This window comes from Marmota monax, unplaced genomic scaffold (assembly GCF_021218885.2).
Source record: "Marmota monax isolate L192 unplaced genomic scaffold, Marmota_monax_Labrador192_F-V1.1 WCK01_AAM20220418_F8-fsc00021, whole genome shotgun sequence".
In the NCBI taxonomy this organism is placed as follows: domain Eukaryota; kingdom Metazoa; phylum Chordata; class Mammalia; order Rodentia; family Sciuridae; genus Marmota; species Marmota monax.
Window position 1 is genome coordinate 25,835,338 of NW_026695228.1, and position 23,841 is coordinate 25,859,178.

Here is a 23,841-nt window from a genome sequence, read left to right on the forward strand (position 1 = left end):
GTAATTAAAAAAGCAATAAGCCCTGTGAATTTTCATTGTCTATCCCTAATTCTGAAAAGTAACTGAAAAAAATCTACACATAAAGTTGGAGTAAGGTCACCTGGGCAACCCAGCAAGACCCTGTTTCAAAAAAAGAAAGAAGGGCTGGGGTCCTAGCTTGGTTGTAGAGCACTTGCCTAGGACATGGGAGGCACTGGGTTTGATCCTAAGCACCACATTAAATAAATAAATAAATGGTATTGTGTAAAAAAGAAAGAAAGAAAAGAAAAAGGAAAAACAAGCAGTCAGGATAACATGAACCTGTGATTACAGTGACTCAGGATTCTAAAGCAGAAGGATCACAAGTTCTAGGTCAACCTCAGCAACTTAGCCAGACTCTTGTCTCAAAATAAAAAATATAAATCCAGAGCCTCACACATGCTAGGCAAGTGCTCTACCACTGAGCCACAACCCAGTCCTGTTTGTTGTTGTTTTAAATAAAATAATCAGTGATCATGAGGATTTGTAGAAATTTAAACTCTTGGGCATTGCTGGTAAGCATGAACACCCAATTACCCAATGACATAGCCTCTCCCCTCCTACACAGCATGTATATATGTGCACATATGCATACAAATGATACAATATGTATCAAACCATACTAAAATCAAGGACTTAAACAGATACATATCCACCACTTTTCCTATCTGTGGTTTTCTCAATAGCCAAAAGACTGCAGTGGAAACCACCCAAGCATCCATCAACTTAGGAACAAACTATGGAACATTCACACAATGTAATATCAACCATCCCTGAAAAGAAGGAAGTAATGATCAAAGTTACAATGCAGATGAGCTTTGAAAACATTATGCCAGGCATAATAAGCCAAACACAGGACAGTTATTATATGCTTCCACTTGCATGAAGTACTTAGAAAGCTCACAGAGAGAAAAAGTAGAGGGGCCAAGGGTATCCCTCAATGGTAAAGCAGGGGCCCTGTGTTCTATCTCTAGCAATGAAAAAGAAAGAGAGAGAGAGAGAGAGAGAGAGAGAGAAAGTAGAATGTAGCTTAACAGCATGAAGTTAATTGTTTATTTTTGTTATTGTTGTTTGTTTGGGTTGGGATCTTGCTATGTAATTCTCTTAATCTTGCTCAAGTAATTCTCCTGCTTCAGTTTTCCTAGTAGCTGAGAGTACAGGTGAGCACCATCATGACCAGCTAGGAGTTATTATTTAATGGGGCCAGAGTTTCTGGTGAGATTGGTGAAAAATCTGGGCACTGTTGCACATGCCTGTAATTTCAGCACATCAGGAGGCTGAGGCAGGAGGGTCAAAGTCCAAGGCTTGCCTCAGCAACTTGGGCCCTCAACAACTTAGTGAAACCTGTCTCTAAATAAGAAATTTAAAAAGCTGAGGATGTTGCTCAGTGGGTAAGCACCCTGGATTCAATCCCTGATACCTAAAACAAACAGATTAAAAAAAGGTAAAACAAAAAATGTGGAAACACATAGCAGTAATGACTGCACCACATTGTGAATGTACTTATTGCTATTAAATTCCACATGTAAAATGGTTGAAATGACAAATTTTATGTTATGCATTATGTTCCACAAAAATAAACATTAAGTCAGACATTACAGTTGAAAAAATGAGTTAGGCTGAGCATAGTGGCACACACCTGTAATCCCAGACTCTGGAGGCTGAGCACCAGGATGGCAAATTCAAGGTCAGCCACAGAACCTTAGCCAGATTCTCAGCAATTTTGCCAGACTCTGTCCCAAAATATATTTTTTTAATGGTTGGGGTTGTAACTCAGTGGTAAAATGCTCCTGGGTTTAATGAGAGAGAGAGAGAGAGAGAGAGAGAGAGAGAAAGTCACTCTTAAGATGTAGCAATACAAACTATCAAGAATTAAAAAGTGATGGAAAAAATGAAGACAACATCAACATGCTATATAATGGAACAAATATATCTATTATAATATATTAACACTTGGATTCCCTAAAAGGGGAAGCAGGAAGGACAGAAAAGTTTGAAAAAATAATTGCTTTAAATTTTTTTAAATTAGGGGTTGAATAGGGAGCTTAGTGGTAGAAACACTTGCCTAGAACACACAATGACCTGGTTACACCTCCCCCCTAGTATGAACACACAAACATGTACACGCACATACATACACACACAAACACACACAAAAATCCTAATTAGATTAAAAACATAAATATGGAGTTCCAAAAAGCTCAACAAACTGCAAGTACGAGATTATGAAAAAAATGTATACCAAGCACACCATCATCAAATTGCTTACCCAGGGATATAGAAAAATTCCTTGAATTAACCAGAGATATAACGCAGGTTAACCACAGAAAACCAAAGATTAATTACATACTTCTCACCAGAAACAATATGAGCCATGAGACAATGGAACAGCAACTTAAAGAATGGAATGAACAGGAACATTAAGCAAGAATCCTATGCTCAACAAATAATATGTTTCCCAATGAAGGGAAAATAAATAGTTTGTTTAGATATAGTGAAAGAATTCGTAATCAGTGTACTTGCTCTATAAAAATTATCCAAGTTATGCCTGAGGCAGAAGGAAAATGATAGCATATGGAAATCTGGATACACACAAAGGATACACATAAATATAGGTGAATATGAAAGGCATTTCAATGTTGTTTAAATATTTTTAGAAGGTCATTGCCTCTGAAAAATGGTGGATTAATATATATTAAAAAAAACATGCAAAAAATCTTCAAAATGTTAAGAAAAAGAGAGGTTGCCAGGCACAGTGGTACACGCCTATAATCTCAGCAGGAGGCTGAGACAGGAGGATCATGAGTTCAGAGCCAGCCTCAGCAATGGTGAGTACTAAGCAACTCATTGAGCCCCTGTCTCTAAATAAAATACAAAATAGGGCTGGGGATGTGACTCAGAGGTTGAGTGCCCCTGAGTTCAATCCCTGGCACCAAAAGAAAAAAGAAGATAAAAAGAGAGAGAGAAAGATCATTGATTCTGTTAAACAATAATAAGAACAAGTTATGGGGTATTAAAATTAATATGGAGGGACTGAGGTTGTGGCTCTGTGGTAGAGTTCTTGCCTAGCATATTTGAGGCACTCAGTTTGATTCTTAGCGTCACATAAAAATAAATAAATAAATAAAGGTATGTGTACATCTTCAACTAAAATAATAATAATAATAATAATAATAATAATAATAATATGGAAATGCAAGTTACCTGGTATAGCTAAACAAATCTGGCAGTAAACGAACAAACAAACAAACAAAAAAAAACCCTAGATGCTGGGGCAAAGTTCAGTGGTAAAGCACTTGCCCAGTATGTGTGAGACCCTGGATTCAATCTCCAACATAGTGAAGGGGAAAAAAAAATCAATTTTGGAAGACTTAATAATGCTTAAATTCTTATTTAAAAGCCATAATAATAAAACTAATTGGTTTTGGCACATAGATAGACAAACACATCAATGGAATGGAAAAAGGATGCAGAAACATCATGGGTGTGGCGCGGTGGCGCACACCTGTAATCCCAGCAGCTCAAGAGACTGAGGCAGAAGGATCGTGAGTTCAAAGCCAGCCTCAGCAACCTAGCGAGGCCCTCAGTGAGACCCTGTCTCTAAATATTATACAAAAAATTGCTGGGGATGTGGCTCAGTGGTTAAGTGCCACTGGGTTCAATTCCCAATACCAAAAAAAAAAAAAAGGAACTTTGGGCCAGGGTATAGGTCAGTAAGTGAGTGGCAGAGCATGAGTTTAGCATGCATAGGACGTGGGGTCAATCCTCAGCATCAAAATATATGTAAAAAATTAGGAACTTCACTCTGTTAAAGTAATTACTAAGGAAGTTTATTATATTTTCATAATAAGGGAAAAAACAATTACAAATCATAATCCAATGGAGTATTTATTTCCAGAATATATCAATAATTGTCAAAAATTAATAACCTGAAAGCAATGTAATTAATACTTCATAGAGCTATCTATAGCAAATACGAATGTGAAATATGAGCTGGGCTCAGTAGTTCATCTGAAGTCCTGGCTACTCAGGAGGCTGAGGCAGGAAAAGCTCTTGAGCCCAAGAATTCGAGGCAGCCTGGCCAACATAACAAGAGCCCACGTTGAAAACAACACACAAAAAGATAGCAAATGGTCTTTAGCTCTTAGCTAGTACTGCAAAGGAACAACTGCTGATACCTGCAACAACCTCAACGTATCTCAAGGGAATTAGACTGAAAGAAGAAAAAGCCAGTCTCAACAATTACATACCCCATGAATTCCAGTAACATGGAATTTTTTTTAGATTTTATTTTATTTAGTTATTTATTTTTGGTACCAGAGATTGAATCCAAGGGTGCTTAAACCCTAAGCCACATCTCCAGCCCTTTTATTTTTTATTTTGAGGCAGGATCTTGCGATGTTGCTTAGGGCCTCCCTAAATGGCTGAGGCTGGCCTTAAACCTGCAACCCTCCCACCTCAGCCTCCTGAGTTACTGGGATTATAGGCATGCATCACTGCACCCAGCCTGGCCAGGATTCTTTTAAAAAGATTGGTTTATTGAGGTATGATTCATATGCCATACAATTCACCCATCTAAAGTACAAAGTCAATGGCTTTTATCACATTTATAGACTTACGCACCCATCATCATGATACATTTTAATACATTTTCATTGTTCTCCCTTCAAGAATCCATACCCCTTGCCTACCAACCCCTTTTACCTGTCTCAACTCTCCACCACCCCTAGGCAACCACTAGTGTATTCTTTATCTCAGTAAGTTTGCCTCTTCTGGATATTTCATCTACATGGAATTATACAATGTGTAATCCTTCGCAAATGGCTCCAATCATTTGTTCTTTTGTTTTGTTTTCCTTTTTTCTTTCTTTTTTTGTGTTTTCACGTAATGTTCATCCATGTTACAGCATGTATCAGGACTTGATTTCTTTTTATTGAATAATATTTCATTATATAAATAGACTAAGATTTTTGAGGGGCTGGGGAGTAGCTCAGTGGGAGAGTGCTTTACCAGTATGCATGTAAACCTGGTGAAATCTGAACAAGGTCAGAAGGGAGACTGTTATGAACTGAATGTGTGCTTCCCCTGAATATTCATATATCAAAGCCCTAAGGTTAGATGATGTCAGATGGTGGGACCCTCATGATGGGATTTGTGCCTAGGTTAGTCAACTTTCTGTCACTGTGACAAAATACCTGAGATAATCAATAAGAGGAAAGGTTTATTTTGTCTCGCAGCTTCAGAGGTTTCAGTCCATAGTCTGTTGGTCTGTTGCTTTGGGACCCGTGGCAAGGCAGCACATCATGGCAGGTGTCCCCGATGGAGGAAGCTACTGCCTCATGGCTGCTGGGAAGCAAAGAAAGGAAGAGGGGGTGCCGGGGTCCCTTCAAGAGCACACCTCCAATGACCTAACTTCCTTCCACTAGTCCCCACCTCCTAAAGGTTCTGCCACCTCTACACGGGCCTTTAGGAGACATTCAAGATCCCAACTATAGCATTGCTATTTGTTTATTTATTCATAGTCCTGGAGACTGAACCCAGGATCTTGTGCATGCGACTGAGGTGCATCCTGTGCTCTTTTTATTTTCAAACAGGGTCTGAGTAAGTTGCTTGGACTAGCCTCAAACTTGCCATCCTTCTGCCTCTGGGCACAACTCTCTCACAGTCCGTCTCTGGGAGTTTCTCTGGGGCAGTCTCTGATCCATCATAGGATCCTCTACACCTGGCTCAGGCCTAGCACCAAGGGGGCTGGAAGGAGTTCTGCCCTTCATTCCAACAAAATAGCAGGTCTTCAGGACATTGCTACACCTCAGGCTGTGCCACACAGAGGAGAGAAGGAAGGAGGGGGTGTTTGGGGCAGATCATGTGCTTTCTGCAGATGTCTTGAACTGCGGCTGCAGAAAGCACAGGAGCTGCTGGGCCCAGCAAGGTATCCCCACACACCAGAACCAGGCCCAGACCTTTGGCTGACACCCAACCTGTCCAATGACTAGTCCATGCACCCCAACACATAAGGGACATTATGCAAAACTCCACTCAAATCATCCCTCCTCTGCTCAGAACCCTCCATGGCCCCCACCTCACTCCTTCATCAAATATCCCGAAGGCCACATGATCTGCCCAACCCCCTCCTTCCTTCTCTCCCTGTGGTCCTCTCTCCTCCCTACCTCCTCGCTCACTCTGCTCCAGCTATTAGTCCTAGAAGATTCCACCTTTATGATGGTTACTTTGTAAATGTGAAGTGCATTTGAGTTACTTATACCTTTAGAAATAAAATTTCCCTTAAACTTTCAGTTACAATTACAATCACCATCATCTTGTTACTTCCATAGCTGCTGGATTCTTGGCAAGAGGCTGTTGGTTACATTTTTTAGTCCATTTACAAATTTATTGAATTGAAGTCATTTAAAAATTTTACATTTTTTAAGTGGGATGCATTTTACATTTTAACCTTTTTAAATGTCTCCACCCAGCAAATCCTTCTGAAATCTATGACATCCAGGGCAAATCTAAAATGTAAACATGGGCTGGGGATGTGGCTCAAGTGGTAGCGCACTCGCCTGGCATGCGTGTGGCCCGGGTTCGATCCTCAGCACCACAAACAAAGATGTTGTGTCCGCCAAAAACTGAAAAATAAATATTAAAAATTCTCTCTTAAAAAAAATCCAAAAATAAAATGTAAACATATAAATAAGGAGAACAGGGATGTAGGTCAGTGATAGAGCACTTGCCTAGCAAGCAGGAGGCCCCATGTCCAGTCCCCAGCGTGGGGCAGGGGTTCAATAAATAAGAGGAGGGACTGGGGGTGTAGCTCATGGGTAGAGCACTTGCCTAATATCCTGGATTCAAACCCCACACTGGACTAAATAAATAAATAGTATCTGTTGCTATAACGGAATATCAGATTGTGTGATTTATGAAGAAACCAGGGGGGAAGGGGGGGAGTGAGGGGAGGGGGTGTGTGTATGTGAAATAATTATGACCAAATGTACATTTTATTTTTCATGTGGTGGGTACAGTGGCATGTTTTAGGGTTTATTCTCTGTACTTTTCTGTATTTTAACATTCTAATTGTGATAAAATACATATCACAAAACCATTGCTCATGGTTTTGCAAGCCTAAGAGCATGGACCTGGCCTCTGCCTGGTATCTGGGGAGGAGTTACCTGCGGGATCATGATATGGCAGGGATGTCACCTGGAGAGACAGAGCAAGCTCTCCAGAAAGAACTGGGTTTTGCAATAAAGGCCATCCTGCAAGAACCCACTGATCATTAACTAGTGGATTCTCCCATTGGTGAGGTCAGAGCCTAGATGACCATCGCCTCTTAATAGTCCCACCTGCCCCACCTCTTAATACCTCAGCAAGAGGATTATATTTCAATGAGCAGGAACTTAAGTTCTCTTAAATATTCTGCTGCTACTCCAAGCTCCACCTAATTATCAGATACTTTTCTATTTAAAGTTGTCAGTCTTTTGTAGACATAAATATCTGGTAGTATTTGTTCCTTCCAATGAGAGAGAAGCAACTAGAGGACAGGAATAGGATTCAAAAACATAGGATTTTTTTGAGCTGAAATCATGAGTGGGGATGAGGCTTCAACTTTACTTCTCCTGATTTTGTTTCATTAAAAAAAAAAAAAAAATAGGCAGCCATGCAGGGTGATGCAGGCTTGAATCCCAGCAGCTTGGGAGGCTGAGGAAGGAAGATCACAAGTTCAAGGCCAAACTCAGCAACTCAGCAAGGCCCTAAGCAACTTAGTGAGACCCTGTCTCAAAACTAAAATAAAAAGGGCTGGGGATTTGGCTCAGTGATTAAGCACCCCTGGGTTCAATTTCCAGTACCAAAAAAGAAAAAGAAAAGAAAATGTGTAGGGGGCTGGGGATGTGGCTCAAGTGGTAGCACGCTCGCCTGGCATGCGCACGGCCCGGGTTCGATCCTGAGCACCACATACAAACAAAGATGTTGTGTCCGCCGAAAAATAAGAAATAAATATTAAAATTCTCTCTCTCTCTCTTTAAAAAAAAAAGAAAAAAGAAAATGTATAGGGCTGGGAATGTAGCTCAATGGTAGGAGAGTACTTACCTAGCATCTGCCAGGCCCTGGGTTTGATTCCCTAGTACCTCCAAAAAGAGAAAAAGAAAATGTTAACTGGGCATGGTGGCACATACCTGTAATCCCAGCAACTCAGGAGGCTGAGGCAGGAGGATCCCAAGTCTGAGGCCAGCCGGGGCAACTTAACAAGACCCTGTCTCCAAAAATAAAAAGGGGTGAGGGGTGTGGTTCAGTGGTAGAGGGCTTGCCTAGCAATGTGGGGCCATGGGTTCAATACCCAGTACTGTGAGGAGGAGGGCAGGGGAAGGGGGGAAGGGGGGGAGTGAGGGGAGGGGGTGTGTGTATGTGAAATAATTATGACCAAATGTACATTTTATTTTTCATGTGGTGGGTACAGTGGCATGTTTTAGGGTTTATTCTCTGTACTTTTCTGTATTTTAACATTCTAATTGTGATAAAATACATATCACAAAAACATTGCCATCTTCATCATTTTGAAGCATACAGTTCAGTAGCATGAAGCACATTCACACTGTTGTGCAAATATCACCATCATCAGCTCTGGGGCTTTTTCATCTTTCCAAACTGATGTTCTGTCCCCATTAAATGCTCCCTCTCCCTCCCCCAACCCTGGGTACCTTCCACTCCATTTTCTATGAATTTGACCACTTTAGGGATCTCAAATAAGTGGAATCCTACACTATTTGTCCTTTTACATCGGACTCATTTTGCTGAGCATAATGCCCTTGAGGTTCAACCAAGTGGATCATGTCTCAGAATCTTTTCCATGTTTATAAAATGAACTTCAGATAAATTTTTTAACTTACAGTTTTCAAGTGCAAATTCATGTGCACATGATCTTAAAGCCAGATCTGTGCAGGGTGTGTGCTACAGTTTGAATACAACTTGAATGTGTCCCCTAAAGTCTTCTCTGATGGAAATTTGGTCCCCAGTGTGGGGAAGTTAGGTGGCAGAAACTTTAATAGGTGGGACCTTGTGGGAGGTGGTTGGGTCCTGTGGCCTCACCCTTGGAAGGGATGAATGCTGGTCTCAGGTGATTTAGTTCTTGCAAGAATGAGTTGTTATGAAGTGGCACTACCTGTGCAGTTGTTTTCTTCTCCAAGAAGACGTTTCCCCACCATGTGCGGAGCCACAAAGGTCCTCACCAAAGGCTGCACAAATGGGGCCACCAGAGGACTTTTAGCATCCAAATGTCCAAAAGAACAAGCTAAATAAGCACCCCTCCCCCAGTTCTGGGATTAAACCCAGGGGTGGTCTACCATTGAGCTATATCCCAATCCTTTAAAATAAATAAATATAATATTATATATATATATATATATATATATATATATATTATATATATATATATATATCTGCAACTAATATGTATATATTAGTTGTAGATGGACACATACCTTTATTTTATTTGTTTTTTATTTAGATGTGGTGCTGAGGATTGAACCCAGGGCCTCACCCATGTGAGGCAAGCACTGCACCACTGAGCCACAGCCCCAGCCTCCACCCCACCTTTTTTTTATGTTGAGTCAGGGTCTCACTAAATGGCCCAGGCTGGCCTCCAACTTGCAATTCTCCTGCCTGAACATCCCAAGGAGCTCAGAGTACAGGTATGTGCCACTGCACCCAAACAAACTCTTTTCTTTGTAAACTATGTAGCCTCAGGTATTTGCAGCAGAGAAAAGACTGATAAAATGTGTCATAAAAGGGGAGCATCTGGGGCTGGGGCTGCGGCTGGGGCTCAGTGGTAGTGCATTTGCCCGGCGTGTGTGAGGCACTGGGTTCAATTCTCAGCACCACATATAAATAAATTAAATAAAGGTCCATTGACAACTTAAAAACATTTTTTTAAGTGAGTATCTATGGATTCTTTGGTTTTCTCCCTTTACAACTCTCCTAGGTTCTGAACAGCTCCTCTTCCTTGATCCACTCACTGGTGAATGGAACTCTCATTTGCTGATTTTCTGTGCAGATGGATCAAGAGTTTGTTTTCATCCATCTTCTTCCTCCATCCCTTCCTGCCTTCTACGTGGTCCTGGCCTTAAAGTTGCTCTCTTGGCCATGTTTAACATTTTTACTCTTGTCCCTGTGTCAGTCAACTTTATGTTACTGTAACAAATACCAAAGGCAACTTAAAAAGAGGAAAGGTTATTTTGGCTCAAGGTCTTAGAGTTTGGTGGTTATGGTCAGGTGGTTGGCCCTGGAGCAATATGGCACATCAGGGCAGGGAGAGCAGGCTACAGCAAACTTCCACATCATAGTAGGAAGAGGAAGAGGAAGGGATGTGATCCTCATCTCCCCTTCCAGGGCATGTCCCTGTTGATCAGCGACCTCCAGCTAGGCTCCTGCTCTCAAAGGCTCCACCACCTCCCATTGGTACTATGGTTAGGGACCTAGTCTTTAACCCACTGGCCTGGGGGACACTTATCCAAGCCATAGTACCTCTTTATTTCTTCTCCCAACAACTATAACTCCTTTGACGATTACAACCAGGTAATAGTAAATATGGAGGGGCTGGGGGTGGAACTCAGTGGTAAAGTATGTATTTAGCATGGCTTAGACCCTGGGATCCATCACCAGCACAGGGAAAAAAAAAAAAAATTTAAAGTGAACCTTTTTAAAGTATGTACTAAGTGGTAGGCACTCCCAGTTTGGGGAGGTGGTACTGGGGATTGAACCCAGAGGTACTTAACCACTGAGCCACAGAGTTTAAAAAGGACTGGGGATATAAACTTTCCCTAATTCAAACTCCAGATTAAAATTAAAAAAAAAAAATTAAGAAAGAAAGAAAGGAAGGAAGGAAGGAAATAGAATTCATTCTTTCCTATTATGATGGAATGAAGACTGTGGGACAGCAAAGATTTCTTTCAAATGTCCCTGAAAGATTTCTTTCCTTCTGTGGACTCTTTTGGAAAAAAAAAATGGGGGGGGGCACTCCATTCTGATACCCCCTGTCATCTCAGGAGGGCCTCCAGCAACCAGTGGCATAATTGTAGATGCCAGTTGGCCCATCCTATGTCACACCTATGGGTTACCCTTTGAGACATTGAAGATGACATTAGACACTATGGCTCTGGACACGGCACACAGGAACGTGAGCTTTAGTAACTAGCCTCCATCTGCTATTTATTTGATTTCCCGGAAGTTGCCATCCCCTGGTTCTATCAGCTCTCTAAAAATTTACTGTTCCTGTTGAACATGCAATATAAGCTGGACTTCAAAGCCACTTCTTTGGGATTACTCACTGAATGAGTCCCATGTATATATGAATTATACATGTTAATAAACTGTTTAGCCAGGTGTGGTGGTAGCGCACGCCTGTAAACCCAGCGGCTCAGGAGGCTGAGGGAGGAGGATCGCTGTAGGAGGATCGCAAGCTCAAAGCCAGCCTCAGCAACAGCAAGACGTTAAGCAATTCAGTGAGCCCCTGCCTCTAAATAAAATACAAAATTGGGCTTGGGATGTGGCTCAGTGTTTGAGTGCCCCTGAGTTCAATCCCTAGTACCCCCCACCAAAAAAATGAAAATAAATAAACTGTTTCATTTTCTTTTGTTAACCTGTGTGTGTGTGTGTGTGTGTGTGTCAGGGGTCCATTCCAGCTAAGAACTTAGAAGAGTTGAGGAAAAAGTTATTTTTCAAGACCTTAAATTTCCTGTTATATTTATATTGTATTATATTTTGTTGTTGTTTTAAATATAATTGGGGAGTGAATAAGTTATTTATTTAATGGTTGCATTATAAACTGTTTAGCACCTGGCTAAACAGTTTATTAACACGTATATTTCATATATACATGAGACATATTCAATATATCATGGGATATATTCAATGAGTAATCCCAGAGAAGTGGCTTTGAAGTCCAGCTTATATTGCAGCTGATATTTATCAGTGTACCCGTAGATTTCGGTGAATCATTATATGTAAATTTTACATGGTTGAGGAGAGGGACTATGAACAAATAGTGAACTCTAGCTAGTAATGAGAGCACTGAAGTGTTAGGAAGGAAACGTACAAATTTATGCAACTAATATTAAAGTGCATAGAAATTGCATAGAATTACCAAGGATACATGAGGCCCTGAGTTATTGGGACACAGCACTACAAAAAAAAAAAAAAAAAAAAAAAAAAGACAAGGATTAAGATGGATGAATCCATAGATAGAGATCAATAGATATAAAAGCAAACATGCTCCAAACATTAATTGCATCATCCAGGGGTCAGTATGTAGGGGTATCAACTATATAACTTGCCCAAATTTGCTGTGTTTGAAAATCCTTCATAGTAAAATGCCAGGAGCTAGCTACTTGGGAAGCTAAGGCAGAAGGGTTATAAGTTTGAGGCCAGCCTGGGCAACTTAGCCAGATCTTGTCTTAAAATAAAGTTTACAAAAAGGGCTGGGGATGTAGGTCATGGATAGATCACTTTTATATCTTGTGTGAAGCCCTAAGTTCTATCCCCAGAGCCAAAATATAAATAAGTAAAATATAAAATAAATAAAAATATAAATAAGCAAAATAAAATGCTAGGGACTGGCTATAGTTAGGGTTTGGAATGTCCTCCAAAGGCCCAGTGTTAAAAGTTTGGGCCCGAGCGTGGCACTACTTGGAGGTGGTAGAAACTTTAAGAGGTGGGCCCTAGTGGGAGGTTGAGGGTCCTTCATTAGTGCTGTCACAGGGGATTGTGGGTCCCATTCTCTTCCTGTGGCTTCTTTGATCCACCACATGCTCCTGCCATGATGTGCTGCTTCTCCACAGACCCAAAGTGACAGGGCCAACCTGTCATGGACTAGCACCTCCAGAACTGTGAACCAAAATAAACCTTTCCCTCTGTAAGTTGATTATTTTAGGTATACATGAGAGTAACAGAAAATCGGCTAACACAGGTCTCTGTCCTGAGCCTCCCACAAGAAAGCCTGTCTCCCCACCTGAACAGGAGGACGCCCTCATGCCTAGTGCATCCACACAGGGGTTGGTTCACTTCCCCCAAAGCAGTTCCTCTCCCTGCACCTCCTCCTCAGGGGTGGATTCCAATTCACCAAGCTGTGAAGGTGGGTGATACCAAAGCAAACCATATTCAGATATTAATTGCATTATCCAGGGATGAATATATAGGGATTTCACTGTGTAATTCTTTCAGTTTTGCTGGATGTTTGAAGTCATTCATAATAAAATGCTGGGATCCTGCTACAGTTCTCACCAATTATTGTGTCTCACTATTTTTTTTAACACTTTTATTTTGTTTATTTATTTTTTTAAAATGTGGTGCTAGGGATAGAACCCAGTGCCTCACCTGTGCTAGGCGAGTGCTCTACCACTGAGCCACAACCCCAGCCCCACCCCTGTGTCTCACTATCTTGGGACGACCAACTGTTCCAATTTATCTGGGACTGAAGGGTTTCCCAGAATGTGAACTTTCTGTGATAAAACCAAGACAGTTCAAGAAAAACTAGAATGAGTTGGTCCCCAACCTATCATTTCTGCCTTTTTCTTATTTTTTATTTTATTTTTTTAAAGAGAGAGAGAGAGACAGAGAGAGAGAATTTTTTAATATTTATTTTTTAGTTTTCGGCGGACACAACATCTTTTTTTGTATGTGGTGCTGAGGATCGAACCCGGGATGCACGCATCCCAGGCGAGCGCGCTACTGCTTGAGCCACATCCCCAGCCCTTCTGCTTTTTTCTTAATTAAAAAAATATTTAGGGCTGGGGTTGTGGCTCAGTGGTAGAGCGCTTGCCTAGCAAATTTGAGGCATTGGGTTTGATCCTCAGCACCACATAAAATAAATAAATAAGTAAATAAAATAAAGGTATTGAGTCTATCTACAACTAAAAAAAATATTTAAAAAAATATTTATTTTTGCAGTGCTGGGTATCAAACCTCAGGTTTTGTTTTTCACATTCTAGACAAGTGCTCTATTCACTGAGCCCCATCCCAAACATGCATTTCTGTCTCTTAAATGTACTCAGTTTATCCGAATTACCACCACTTGACCTAATACTCACACACATAATAGCAGAAATAATAATGAACAGTGACAGCTGGCTTAGAGTGTTGCTGGCCATGTGCAAGGTAGTGTTGTGCATCCTTCCACTGTGGCTAATCACTTGATCCACACACTCTGACTAAGCAACTTTAACATCTTCCACGTTAGAGATGAAGTATGGCACAGAGAGGTAAAGTTTCTGGCCCACAGTTACACAGCTAAATAACAGCAGAGGACCTAGAATCTGAAACAGAAAGTCCACTGAGAAGTGCCCAAGCTTACCCACCTTTATTCACTCATTCAATTTATTTATTCATTGGAACAAAGCATTGAATTCAGATACTTATCCATGCTAACCATGCAATCTACCTCAAAGATACAGCCCCAAATACCACATTTTACTTTGGTTTCTATTGTACCAGCACTTCTTAGTGTGTACTGACTAGAGTACTTGAAGTTTTGTACCAAGATACAGGGGTATAAATACAGATACGGATCTCTCTCTCCCTCTCTCTCCAACTAACCAGGAGTCGTGGGAGAGTCTCCAAGAGTTATGTCCCAGCTGATTACTAATGATGACACTTAGGGGCTGGGAATGCAGCTCAGTGGTGGAGCTTAGCATGGGTGAGGTCATAGGTTCAAGCTCCAGCACCAAAATAAAAACAAAAGCAACCACACACACACACAGAAAAAAGGCACCACTTAAAAATGAGTCAATGGAATCCAATCCAGGAGGGTGGGGAGAGCCTGCCTATTCCGGCTGGATGGAAGATGGACAGAACAGTGTGTCCTGAAAGGGCATCCCTTCATTCCATCATTTCCCTAATGATTCCTGAGCGACCACCTGTGCGGGCTTCCAATTGCAAATGCCAGAAAAACAGAGAGCATTCTTGTTCCTTTGAGTTCACACCGTGGGGGAGAGAGATGGAAAACAAGATAAACCAGTCTGTCAGCAGTGATAATTGATTCAGAGAAAACTATAGCAAGATGATAAGCTTGTGGGCTGCGGACAGGCTGGGGGTGTAGGTCCGAGGCAGAGCCTTTGCCTAGCAGGCAGGAGGCCCTGGATTCCATCCCCAGCACACCCCGAAAGATAAGTTAAAGGGAGGGAAATACAGTGGGCCAGGAAGCCACTAGGTATCTGAGTCAGGAAGAATCCTACAGTCAGCCAGAGCCGCAAGTGAGAAGGCCTTGAGGTCAGAGGACTCGGGATGTTCCTGGGAGGGTGTGGAGGTCAGAGAAGCAGAACAAAGGGAGGGGGCTGGAAATTAGGGAAGGGTTGGGGAGGAAGGGAGGGAGGGAAGGAAGGAGGGAGGGGAGGACAGGCCTGGGATTGACTTCTTCGTCTGGGGTTGAGTTGACATTGGTACTGGGAAAAAGGACATGGGTGGGAGCTGGGGATATTGCTCAGTTGGTAGAGTGCTTGCCTTACATGCACAAGGCCCTGGGTTTAATCCCCAGCACCACACACACAAAAATCATAATGATAAAATAAAATAAAAGGACATGGGTGGAGGCGGAAGGAGACTTTGAACCAAATCCTAATCCAACCCCACAGAAAATCTGCAGAAGGGGTCTCTTCTGGTGAATCCAGAGAGAAGACCCTCTTCTGAACACTGGAGGGGACCAGAGAAATATACAAGGATCTACAGGTTTTATCACATGCCTCCCCTGAAGAAATTATGGTTAATTTAACTTATTTATTTATGCAGGGTGAGGAGGATGCCAGGGATTGAAACTAGGGCTTTGCAGGTACTAAATATATGTTCTACAATTGAGCCACACTCCCAGCCCCCTAGGTCTACTTAACTTTAATCATGCACACATACTGTGGGTTTTTTTTGTTTTGTTTTTTGCTTTTATAAATTTTAAAAATAAAGTGTGAATGATACTGCCGGTTATCGGTGAGGACTCCTGCTTCCCCACATGTTGAAGTTTGAACATTAGAGAGGCACGCCGAGACAAGCATATATAAAGCAGGGTTTATTTAAAAAGGGGTAACAGACTTTGCCCGCGAGGGAGAAGGGGGCCGTAGCTGGTATCCTGGTATCCCCAGAAGCGAGGCGTTCTGCCCTTTTTCTGTGTCTGTCCTGGGCTTCCTTTGTTCTCCTGCCCTTTCCCCCTTATCCTTCTATCCTTCTTCCTGCATACGTGACAAGGCCCAGGAATGCCCCATGGGAGGACCAAAAGTGGGAAACAGGTGGGCTGAAGAGGGAAGAGCAGGGTGAGTAGCCCCGGGCACATTAACAACCTTATGGCTTCCTGCAGGGAGAGCAAATTCCTGCGACAGGTTACCTTGGAAGCAGGTTGGAGCAGGGGCAGGCTCTTGCTAAGAGTAGAGGAAGGGCTCTGAAGGAATTAACATTTTAATCCCCCAGGGGACAGTCTCCAACACCCCAGACTCACTCAAAATTGGCCTCCTTGATCCGACCTGACTCGATTTACCTATCTACACTGACTGCCTGTCTAATTCTGGCTTCACTAACACTTAAATGAAAAAGTTATAAGGAAACACTTTCTCTACTTAATGGACTGAAGCATCGCCCAATTCTAGAATTGAAAGTGAAGCCAATGAAGATCATTAAACTAAAAAAAAAATTAAATTTTTAAAAAAAGTTATCAAATGGTACCAAAAGTATCCTATTTTTCTAAAGATAAATGCAGGCACAGAGGGCCTGGGGATGTGGCTCAAGCGGTAGCACGCTCGCCTGGCATGCGTGCAGCCCGGGTTCAATCCTCAGCACCACATACAAAGATGTTGTGTCCGCCGAAAACTAAAAAAATAAATAAATAAATATTAAGATTCTCTCTCTCTCTCTCTCAAAAAATAAATAAATAAATAAATAATTTACACCTATCATTCAAAGTTCTTAAAAAAAAAAATGCAGGCATAGAAAAAGTAATAGGGTACAGTGGTGCCCATCTGTAGTTCCAGCTTGGCAGACGGCTGTGGTGAGGAACAGGGATCATTTGAACTGGGAGTTGAAGGCCAGCCTGGGCAACATGGCGAGACCTCATTTCTTACCAAAAAAAATAATAATAAAAATAATAAAATAAAAGAAGACAAACGCATTTTTTTGGGGGAAGGGTACCAGAGATTGAACTCAGGAGCACCCCACCACTGAGCCACATGCTCAGCTCTATTTTGTATTGTATTTAGAGATGGGGGTCTCACTGAGCGCCTGCTAAGTTGCTGAGGCTGGCTTTGAACTTTTTGAACTGAGGCTGCCCATCCTCCTGCCTCAGCTTCCTGAGCCACTGGGATTACCCCCAGGCCCAGCGTGAAAAGGCATTTCTTGGCTGTGTTGCTATTTACAAAACTCAAGGCTTTCTCCAGACTTCATCAGTTTTCCACACGGCCTCTTTCTGGTACAGAATTGCGTCCAGGACCCTACACTTCATCCAGTCCTCATGCCTCCTCAGTCCCGTCCAGTCTACAACAACTCTGGATTCGTTTGTAGAGCACTGGTCGGGTATTCTGTTGACTGTTCTTCGATGTGGGCTTGTCTGTTATTTATTTTTCTCAACAACAGCCTGTGGTGATGAGTTTCTGAAAGAAACCACAGACAGGAGGTGTCCTCAGATACTAGCAGAAAGACACATGGTACCAATGAGAGAGAACTATGACGTTTCATCTGGGTACCAATGAGAGAGAACTATGACGTTTCCTTAAGGTGGCATCTGCCAGGTGTCTGCCATTGCAAAGTCGCTATTTTTCACTTTTCCATACATTATCCTCTGGGTGGAGGGCGGGGGATGGGAAAGGAGTTAAGCTCCTTTCTAGGGCTCTGGGGTTACTCAGGCTTTTTGGAATTCTAAGGAAAAAATTGACTCTTCTCCCCTCTCTTCTGTTTGTTTGGTGCTGGGGATGGAATCCAGGGCCTCATGCATGCTAGGCCAGCGCTCTACCTCCGAGCGACACCCCCAGCCTTTCACACACATTTTAAAGTCCAGGAGCCCCGCGGCTGAAGATGTCAGGCCTCCTTCCTAGATCTTGGCTCAGCCCAGAGTTGAGGCTCCTCCAGCGCTACCACCCGAGGCAGTGGGTCAGTGGGCGCCCCAAGTGCGTTGGGCAGGTGGCAACTCCCAGTTGGCGTCGGGGGCTGGAGGTGCGGGAGGAGGAGGAGGAGGCGATCGCGTCCTGGAGCTGACCTCTCGGCCAAGCCACAACCGCAATGCATGGGTTTGAGCAGCTTCTGGAGTCTTTAGCCCATTTCACAGACGCCAAGCCGGCCTCTGCGAGGCGTGGCCACGGCTCTTGGTGGCGGCTCCGGGTTCGGGGTGGGGAGGCGGAGGCACCCGCCCTCTCCGCCTAGGCTCACCTGGGGCTGGCCTAGGGCCCGCGGGCAGGGCCGGCCGGCTGCCACCTTCTTAAAACCCGGGCAGCCCCAGAGCGAGCCCCACTGTGTATCTGCAGCTCAGCTCGGGTGGCAGCGCTTGGACTCGACCCTGAACCCACCGACCGCAGGTGAGATCCCCCGCCAGGGCTCTCGGCACCGCGCCCCCGAGGGAGGGGTCTCAGCCAGCCCTCTTACTCACTTCCTTCCTGTTTGTCTCGGCTGAGAGGTTGGGGGGTAGGGAGAGGGGACCCACAGCAAGCCCTAGCTGGGTGACCGTCGACCCTCTCTGTGCCTGTGTCCTTGACATTGAATGAGGGTTTCTCCATCCGCGCTCGCTCGCAGGGATTGGAGGGACTGGTGGTGAGTGTCCAGGGAACGCGTCTGGGCGGTGTTCAAAGCAGAGGAGGGAGGCCAGGGGGTGAGGAGCCGGCCACACCCCTGCACTACCCAGCCCTGTTCCTCTCCCTCTGAGGCTGGGCTTCCATGAACCGCCTGCCGGCAGCTGCTCAGGGTATGAGGGTCAGAAGGCTGCAGTCACATGATCTGTCTCCAGAGGCCTCCTGCCTGGGTTCCTCCTGCTGGAAAGGGGGGTGGGAGACTAGGGAAGGGTGTGGGACGACTTCCTGGAAAAGGGAGGCCACCACGGCCGCTTTTGTGCGGGATGGAGAAGTGGGAGAGCACTGGGACCCTGGAGAGTCCCATGCTCAGATGTTGTCAAACAACACGTCACTGAGACACACAGTTCACGTGAGAGACACAGCACAACTCGGCCTGTAAGATGGACTTGCAAATTCTGGTCCACACACACTTCTACACAATGCTCCGCAGGAGAACTCTAGCAGGTTAACATAGGACTTGCTGGCTCAGCAGACATGTCTCTCCACAGCCCAGGCCTCCCCTGCAGAGAGCAGAGACCCAGGCAGGCCTGATCAGCCACACACAGGAAACAGCCCCACCCAGACATGGTCGGACAAGCGTGTCTTCAGAGCACACAGATGTGCATGATGTTCTCAGACACGTAGTATATAACCCACAGCCTCATGCACACATTGCACGTGCACACACACAGATGCACAGACACACTCGGAAACACAGGACACCTCTGCCCACAACACAAACGAGCCCCTGCAGGCAGCCCAGAGGCTGTGCAGGCAGCGCTGCTTCCCACGGGAGTCCAGACCCCCTGCCGGAATCCCATGTCCAGTTCTGGGGAAGTCCAGGGCTCACATGACCCAAGGGGAGGGCTTCTGGGACAGTCCTCGGAGAAACTGCATCATCCTCTCTAGTGATCCGCTTCCACCCCAGGGAATAAAGGCTCTGTGACCTCCACTTCTGCCCTGGAGCCCACCTGCCTCTCGTAGCCCCCACAGCCTGACTTGTGTCTCCCCCAGGGTGAGTGCTGGGTACAACAGAATGAGGGGGGGTGGAAGGGCCCTGCAGAGCCACTCTCCCTGGCCCCTGGAGTCCTTCCAGCCAGTTCATGCCACAGTGTCCTGGGAACTAGACACCCAAGGGTTTCCTGCTGCGCCAGCCCTGTAGGGAGGGGTCTCCTCTTCTCTCAGAGCAGGGCAGTCTGGGGTCTCAAGGGTTTGCTCCCCAGCCTCAGCCAGGGCCCCAGACATGTTCTCTCCCCTCCAGATGGACACATGGACGGTGCTGCTGGTCCTGCAAGCCTCGCTGCTGCTCCCTCTGGCTGACTGTACTGCCCCCACCCCCACCCTGCGCTTTGTGGCTGTGGGTGACTGGGGAGGAGTCCCCAATGCCCCGTTCCACACAGCCCGGGAGATAGCCAACGCTAAGGAGATGGCCAGAACTGTGCAGACCATGGGTGCAGACTTGATCTTGTCCCTGGGGGACAACTTCTACTTCAATGGCGTGCATGATGTCAATGACAAGAGGTTCCAGGTGTGTGATTGGCAAAGTAGGGGGATGGCAGTGGGAAGAAGCCACCCAATCTGGTGACCTTCTGGGGAGGGCAAAGGGAAGCTGACTGGGAACCCACCAGTGCCTGGAACACACACTAACTCCCTGGTCCCTGGGCCCTGATTTTGTGGCTGCATTGGGGTAGCTGTTGACCCTTATTGGGTGGGGGGTGTCCTTTCTCTTGGCCGCAGGAGACCTTTGAGGATGTGTTCTCTGACCGCTCCCTGCGTAATGTGCCCTGGTATGTGCTGGCGGGGAACCATGACCACCTGGGCAACGTCTCGGCACAGATTGCCTACTCCAAGGTCTCCAAGCGCTGGTGAGCCTGCACTGCCTCTCACGCACAGCGACAAAGGGGCCCGAGACAGCTCTGGTGCTTCTCTGCCCAAAATGCTCACACCTGACCTCGGTTTCCTCCACAGGAACTTCCCCAGCCCCTTCTACCGCCTGCACTTCAAGATCCCACGGACCAACACATCTGTGGCCATCTTCATGCTGGACACTGTGACGCTGTGTGGCAACTCGAATGATTTCCTCAGCCAGCAGCCTGAGAGGCCCAAAGACCTGACGCTGGCCCGAGCCCAGATGTCCTGGCTCAAGAAGCAGCTGGCGGCAGCCAAAGAGGACTACGTGCTGGTGGCCGGCCACTATCCTGTGTGGTCGATTGCGGAACATGGACCCACCCGTTGTCTGGTCAAGCACCTGCAGCCACTGCTGGTCAAATATGGGGTCACTGCCTACCTGTGTGGCCATGACCACAACCTGCAGGTGAGGACTCTGTGGGTGGGGAGGGGAGCCAGGTTCTTAGCTCTGGTGTCCTCCTGCTGTTTGGGGGCCTCCTGTGGCCTTCTGAAGGGTTTGAATTTGAATTTTCTCTCTATCCAGGAAAATACCCTAAAGTTTCATAAAAATCATGACAATAGTTGCTTACTAGTGCTGGACCTGTGAGGTGGCATTAATACACCCCTGTAGGGGAAACTGAGGTCGGGGGGGTTGTGCATTTTGCTGAAAAAACATCATGGGGTCAGGGACAGATTTGGCCCTGTGCCCAAGGCAGCCGTGGGTGGAACCCCTGGTTAACCCCAAGTCAGGGCTGGGGACTCCACTGACCTTGCCTCCTCCTCTGTCCTCAGTACCTTCAAGATGAGAAAGGAGTGGGCTATGTGCTGAGTGGGGCGGGGAACTTCATGGACCCTTCGGTGCGGCACCAGCGCAAAGTCCCCAACGGCTACCTGCGCTTCCACTATGGGGCCGAGGACTCACTGGGTGGCTTTGCCTATGTGGAGATAAGCCCTAAGGAGATGACCGTCACATACATCGAAGCCTCAGGAAAATCCCTCTTCAAGACCAGCCTGCCCAAGCGAGCCAAACCCTGAACACCCAGGAGGACCCTGCCTGCCCACTTGGAGGCCGGAGGCAGTGGGGCTTCTACAAGGGTGGTGTGTGGCCCTGTGGAGACCCCAGCCACAGGTAGGTTGTCTCTCAGGCCCCTGGTGCACTGGTAGATCAGGAAAGAGAGCCACAGCACCACATGGCCATGGTGGCACAGATGCCCACACATGTGAATGAAGCATGGACATGTGTTCCGGCCGGCATGTCACTCCCCATGGGCAGACTCACCTAGGCTGAGTTTTGGGGAGCTGGGAGGAAGAGAGGGAAAACTTGTTCCTGAAGCAATCATGTTTCTGTTACTGCCATTTAATAAAAGCATAACTGTCAAGGCTTCATGTGTGCCTGGAATGTGTTGTCTCTTTAGGGTTAGAGCGCCCAGGCTCTCCTGAGCCTCTGCCCCCTGCTTCCACCACCTCCTAACCTATCCATAACCAAGTGTCCTCATACATGCATATGATTCCCAGGGCAAAATAGTGAGACTGGGTCTCAAAAAACAAAACAAACAAACAACAAAAACAAAACAAGCAGGAAGAAAGATACAAAATGAAGCAAGTCTTCTAGGCCAAATCTGCAGGCCCTCTCTCCAAACCATGCCCTCCTCTAGCCAGGTATGGTGATGCACATCTGTAATCCCAGGGACTTGGGAGGCTGAGGCCAGAGCATCGCAAGTTCAAAGCCAGCCTCAGAACAGTGAGGCACTAAACAACTCAGTGAGACCCTGTCTCTAACTGAAATACAAAACAGGGCTTGAGATGTGGCTCAGTGGTTGAATGCCTCTGAGTTCAATCCCTGGTACCACTCCCAAAAAAGAGCTGGAGATCTAGTTCAGTGGAATAGCACCCCCAAGGGCAATATCCAATACCAGAAAACCTCAACCGGTGCCTTCCCTCTTCCCAGCGGCAGCTGCCATTATTATGTTCTTTTTCTAGAAATAAGTTGATTTTTTTTCATAATAAAAAAAATCTTCCTTTTGTGTTTTTTTCTTATTTTTGGAGGTGCTGGGGGTTCAACTGAGGGCCTTGGGCATGCTAAGCTTGTGTTTTGCCACTGAGGCACACCCCCAGCCAACATCCTCCTTTTCTACCCTAGAGTGACACACACAATTCTGCATGGGGTCCTTCCACTATTTAATGATGGTCCTTCCATGGTTTGTCTGAGGACATTCATCTTTGTTGGTTTGTATATGGATCCAGTAACACGTTCACACCATTCGCAATCTGAATTTCGGTAGAAAAGTGTAATCCCTTACCCCTTCCCTGTCCCAGCTCACCCCATTCCTTCCCCTCTCCTGAGGAAATGCCTTTTTATAAATGCCATGTCTTTCCCCCCCTGAATTTCTTGGTGCAAATCAAAACAAAGGGTAATTGGCTTTTTTCCTCCTTCTCACTGATCTGAACTTTGCTTTTTTTTTTTTTAAACAGTTTTACTGAAGCATAATTTACACATTTTAAGTGTATAGGTTGCTAAACTCTGTGTGTGTGTGTGTGACGCTGGGGATGGAACCTAGGACCTCATGCATGCTGAGCACACACCCTACCGCTGAACTACACCCCCATCCCTGGTTTGATAAGTTTTGAAAAAGGCACAAACCCACACACAGCATTTCCATCTGCCCCAAAGTTCCCCTTTGTGTATACCATTGTTTTTCTTATGTACTGAGGGTCATCTGAATTATTTCCAATAATTTTGCAACCCTCAAATAGTGCTGCAAGCAGTGATCTTGCACATTCTTTTATACACGTGCAGACATGTTTCTGGATAAACAGGATTTGCTCTCAGGGTGAATTGCTTTTTTTTTGGTCACCTTCTCTTGGTAGTGCTGAGAATCAAACCCAGTAGCTAGTGCATCTCAGCAAGTATGCTAGCTTGAGCCACACAGCCAGCCCAGATTGCCTTTGTTTAGACAGCCACCGAGCCTCCACCTCATGTCACTGGCTCCTTGCTGGTGATCTTTGAGGTCTTTTTCAATCTTCCCTTTTTTTTTTTAGTAACTTATTCTTTTTTTTTTTTAATGTGGTGCAAAGCATTGAACCCAGTGCCTCACACATGCTAGGCAAGCGCTCTATCACTATGCCACAACCCCAGCCCTCAATCTTTCCTTCACCAACAAAG

The 23,841-nt window shown here is 45.2% G+C and overlaps 1 protein-coding gene and 1 long non-coding RNA gene across 5 annotated transcripts; one reads left to right on the plus strand and one right to left on the minus strand.

Annotated features, from left to right (window-relative positions):
• Positions 1 to 16,042: 16,042 nt before the first annotated feature.
• LOC131423902 (uncharacterized) lies at positions 16,043 to 18,730 on the minus strand. Its single transcript, XR_009226042.1, has 2 exons — positions 18,614 to 18,730; positions 16,043 to 17,624 (listed from the first exon to the last, which is right to left on the minus strand). It is a non-coding gene; the product is annotated as an uncharacterized LOC131423902 (long non-coding RNA).
• On the plus strand, positions 18,380 to 22,064 carry Acp5 (acid phosphatase 5, tartrate resistant). 4 transcript variants are annotated; one of them, XM_046437585.2, is made up of 6 exons: positions 18,380 to 18,542; positions 19,701 to 19,806; positions 20,053 to 20,319; positions 20,529 to 20,656; positions 20,760 to 21,105; positions 21,471 to 22,064. In XM_046437585.2, exons 3-6 carry the CDS (start codon positions 20,053 to 20,055, stop codon positions 21,711 to 21,713), a joined length of 984 nt encoding a protein of 327 aa, XP_046293541.1. In that variant the 5' UTR covers positions 18,380 to 18,542; positions 19,701 to 19,806; the 3' UTR covers positions 21,714 to 22,064. The 4 variants fall into 4 exon arrangements, with proteins under 4 accessions (XP_046293541.1, XP_046293544.1, XP_046293540.1 ...); XM_046437588.2 differs by having other exon boundaries at positions 19,720 to 19,806; XM_046437584.2 differs by lacking the exon at positions 18,380 to 18,542 and adding an exon at positions 18,641 to 18,774.
• The last annotated feature ends 1,777 nt before the right edge of the window (positions 22,065 to 23,841 follow it).

Coding starts and splice junctions, on each gene's coding strand:
- Acp5 (XM_046437585.2), top strand. CDS start 20,053: ATGGACACATGGACGGTGCTGCTGGTCCTGCAAGCCTCGCTGCTGCTC. Junction 20,320..20,528: donor TCAATGACAAGAGGTTCCAG/GTGTGTGATTGG, acceptor TCTTGGCCGCAG/GAGACCTTTGAGGATGTGTT. Junction 20,657..20,759: donor TCCAAGGTCTCCAAGCGCTG/GTGAGCCTGCAC, acceptor TTTCCTCCACAG/GAACTTCCCCAGCCCCTTCT.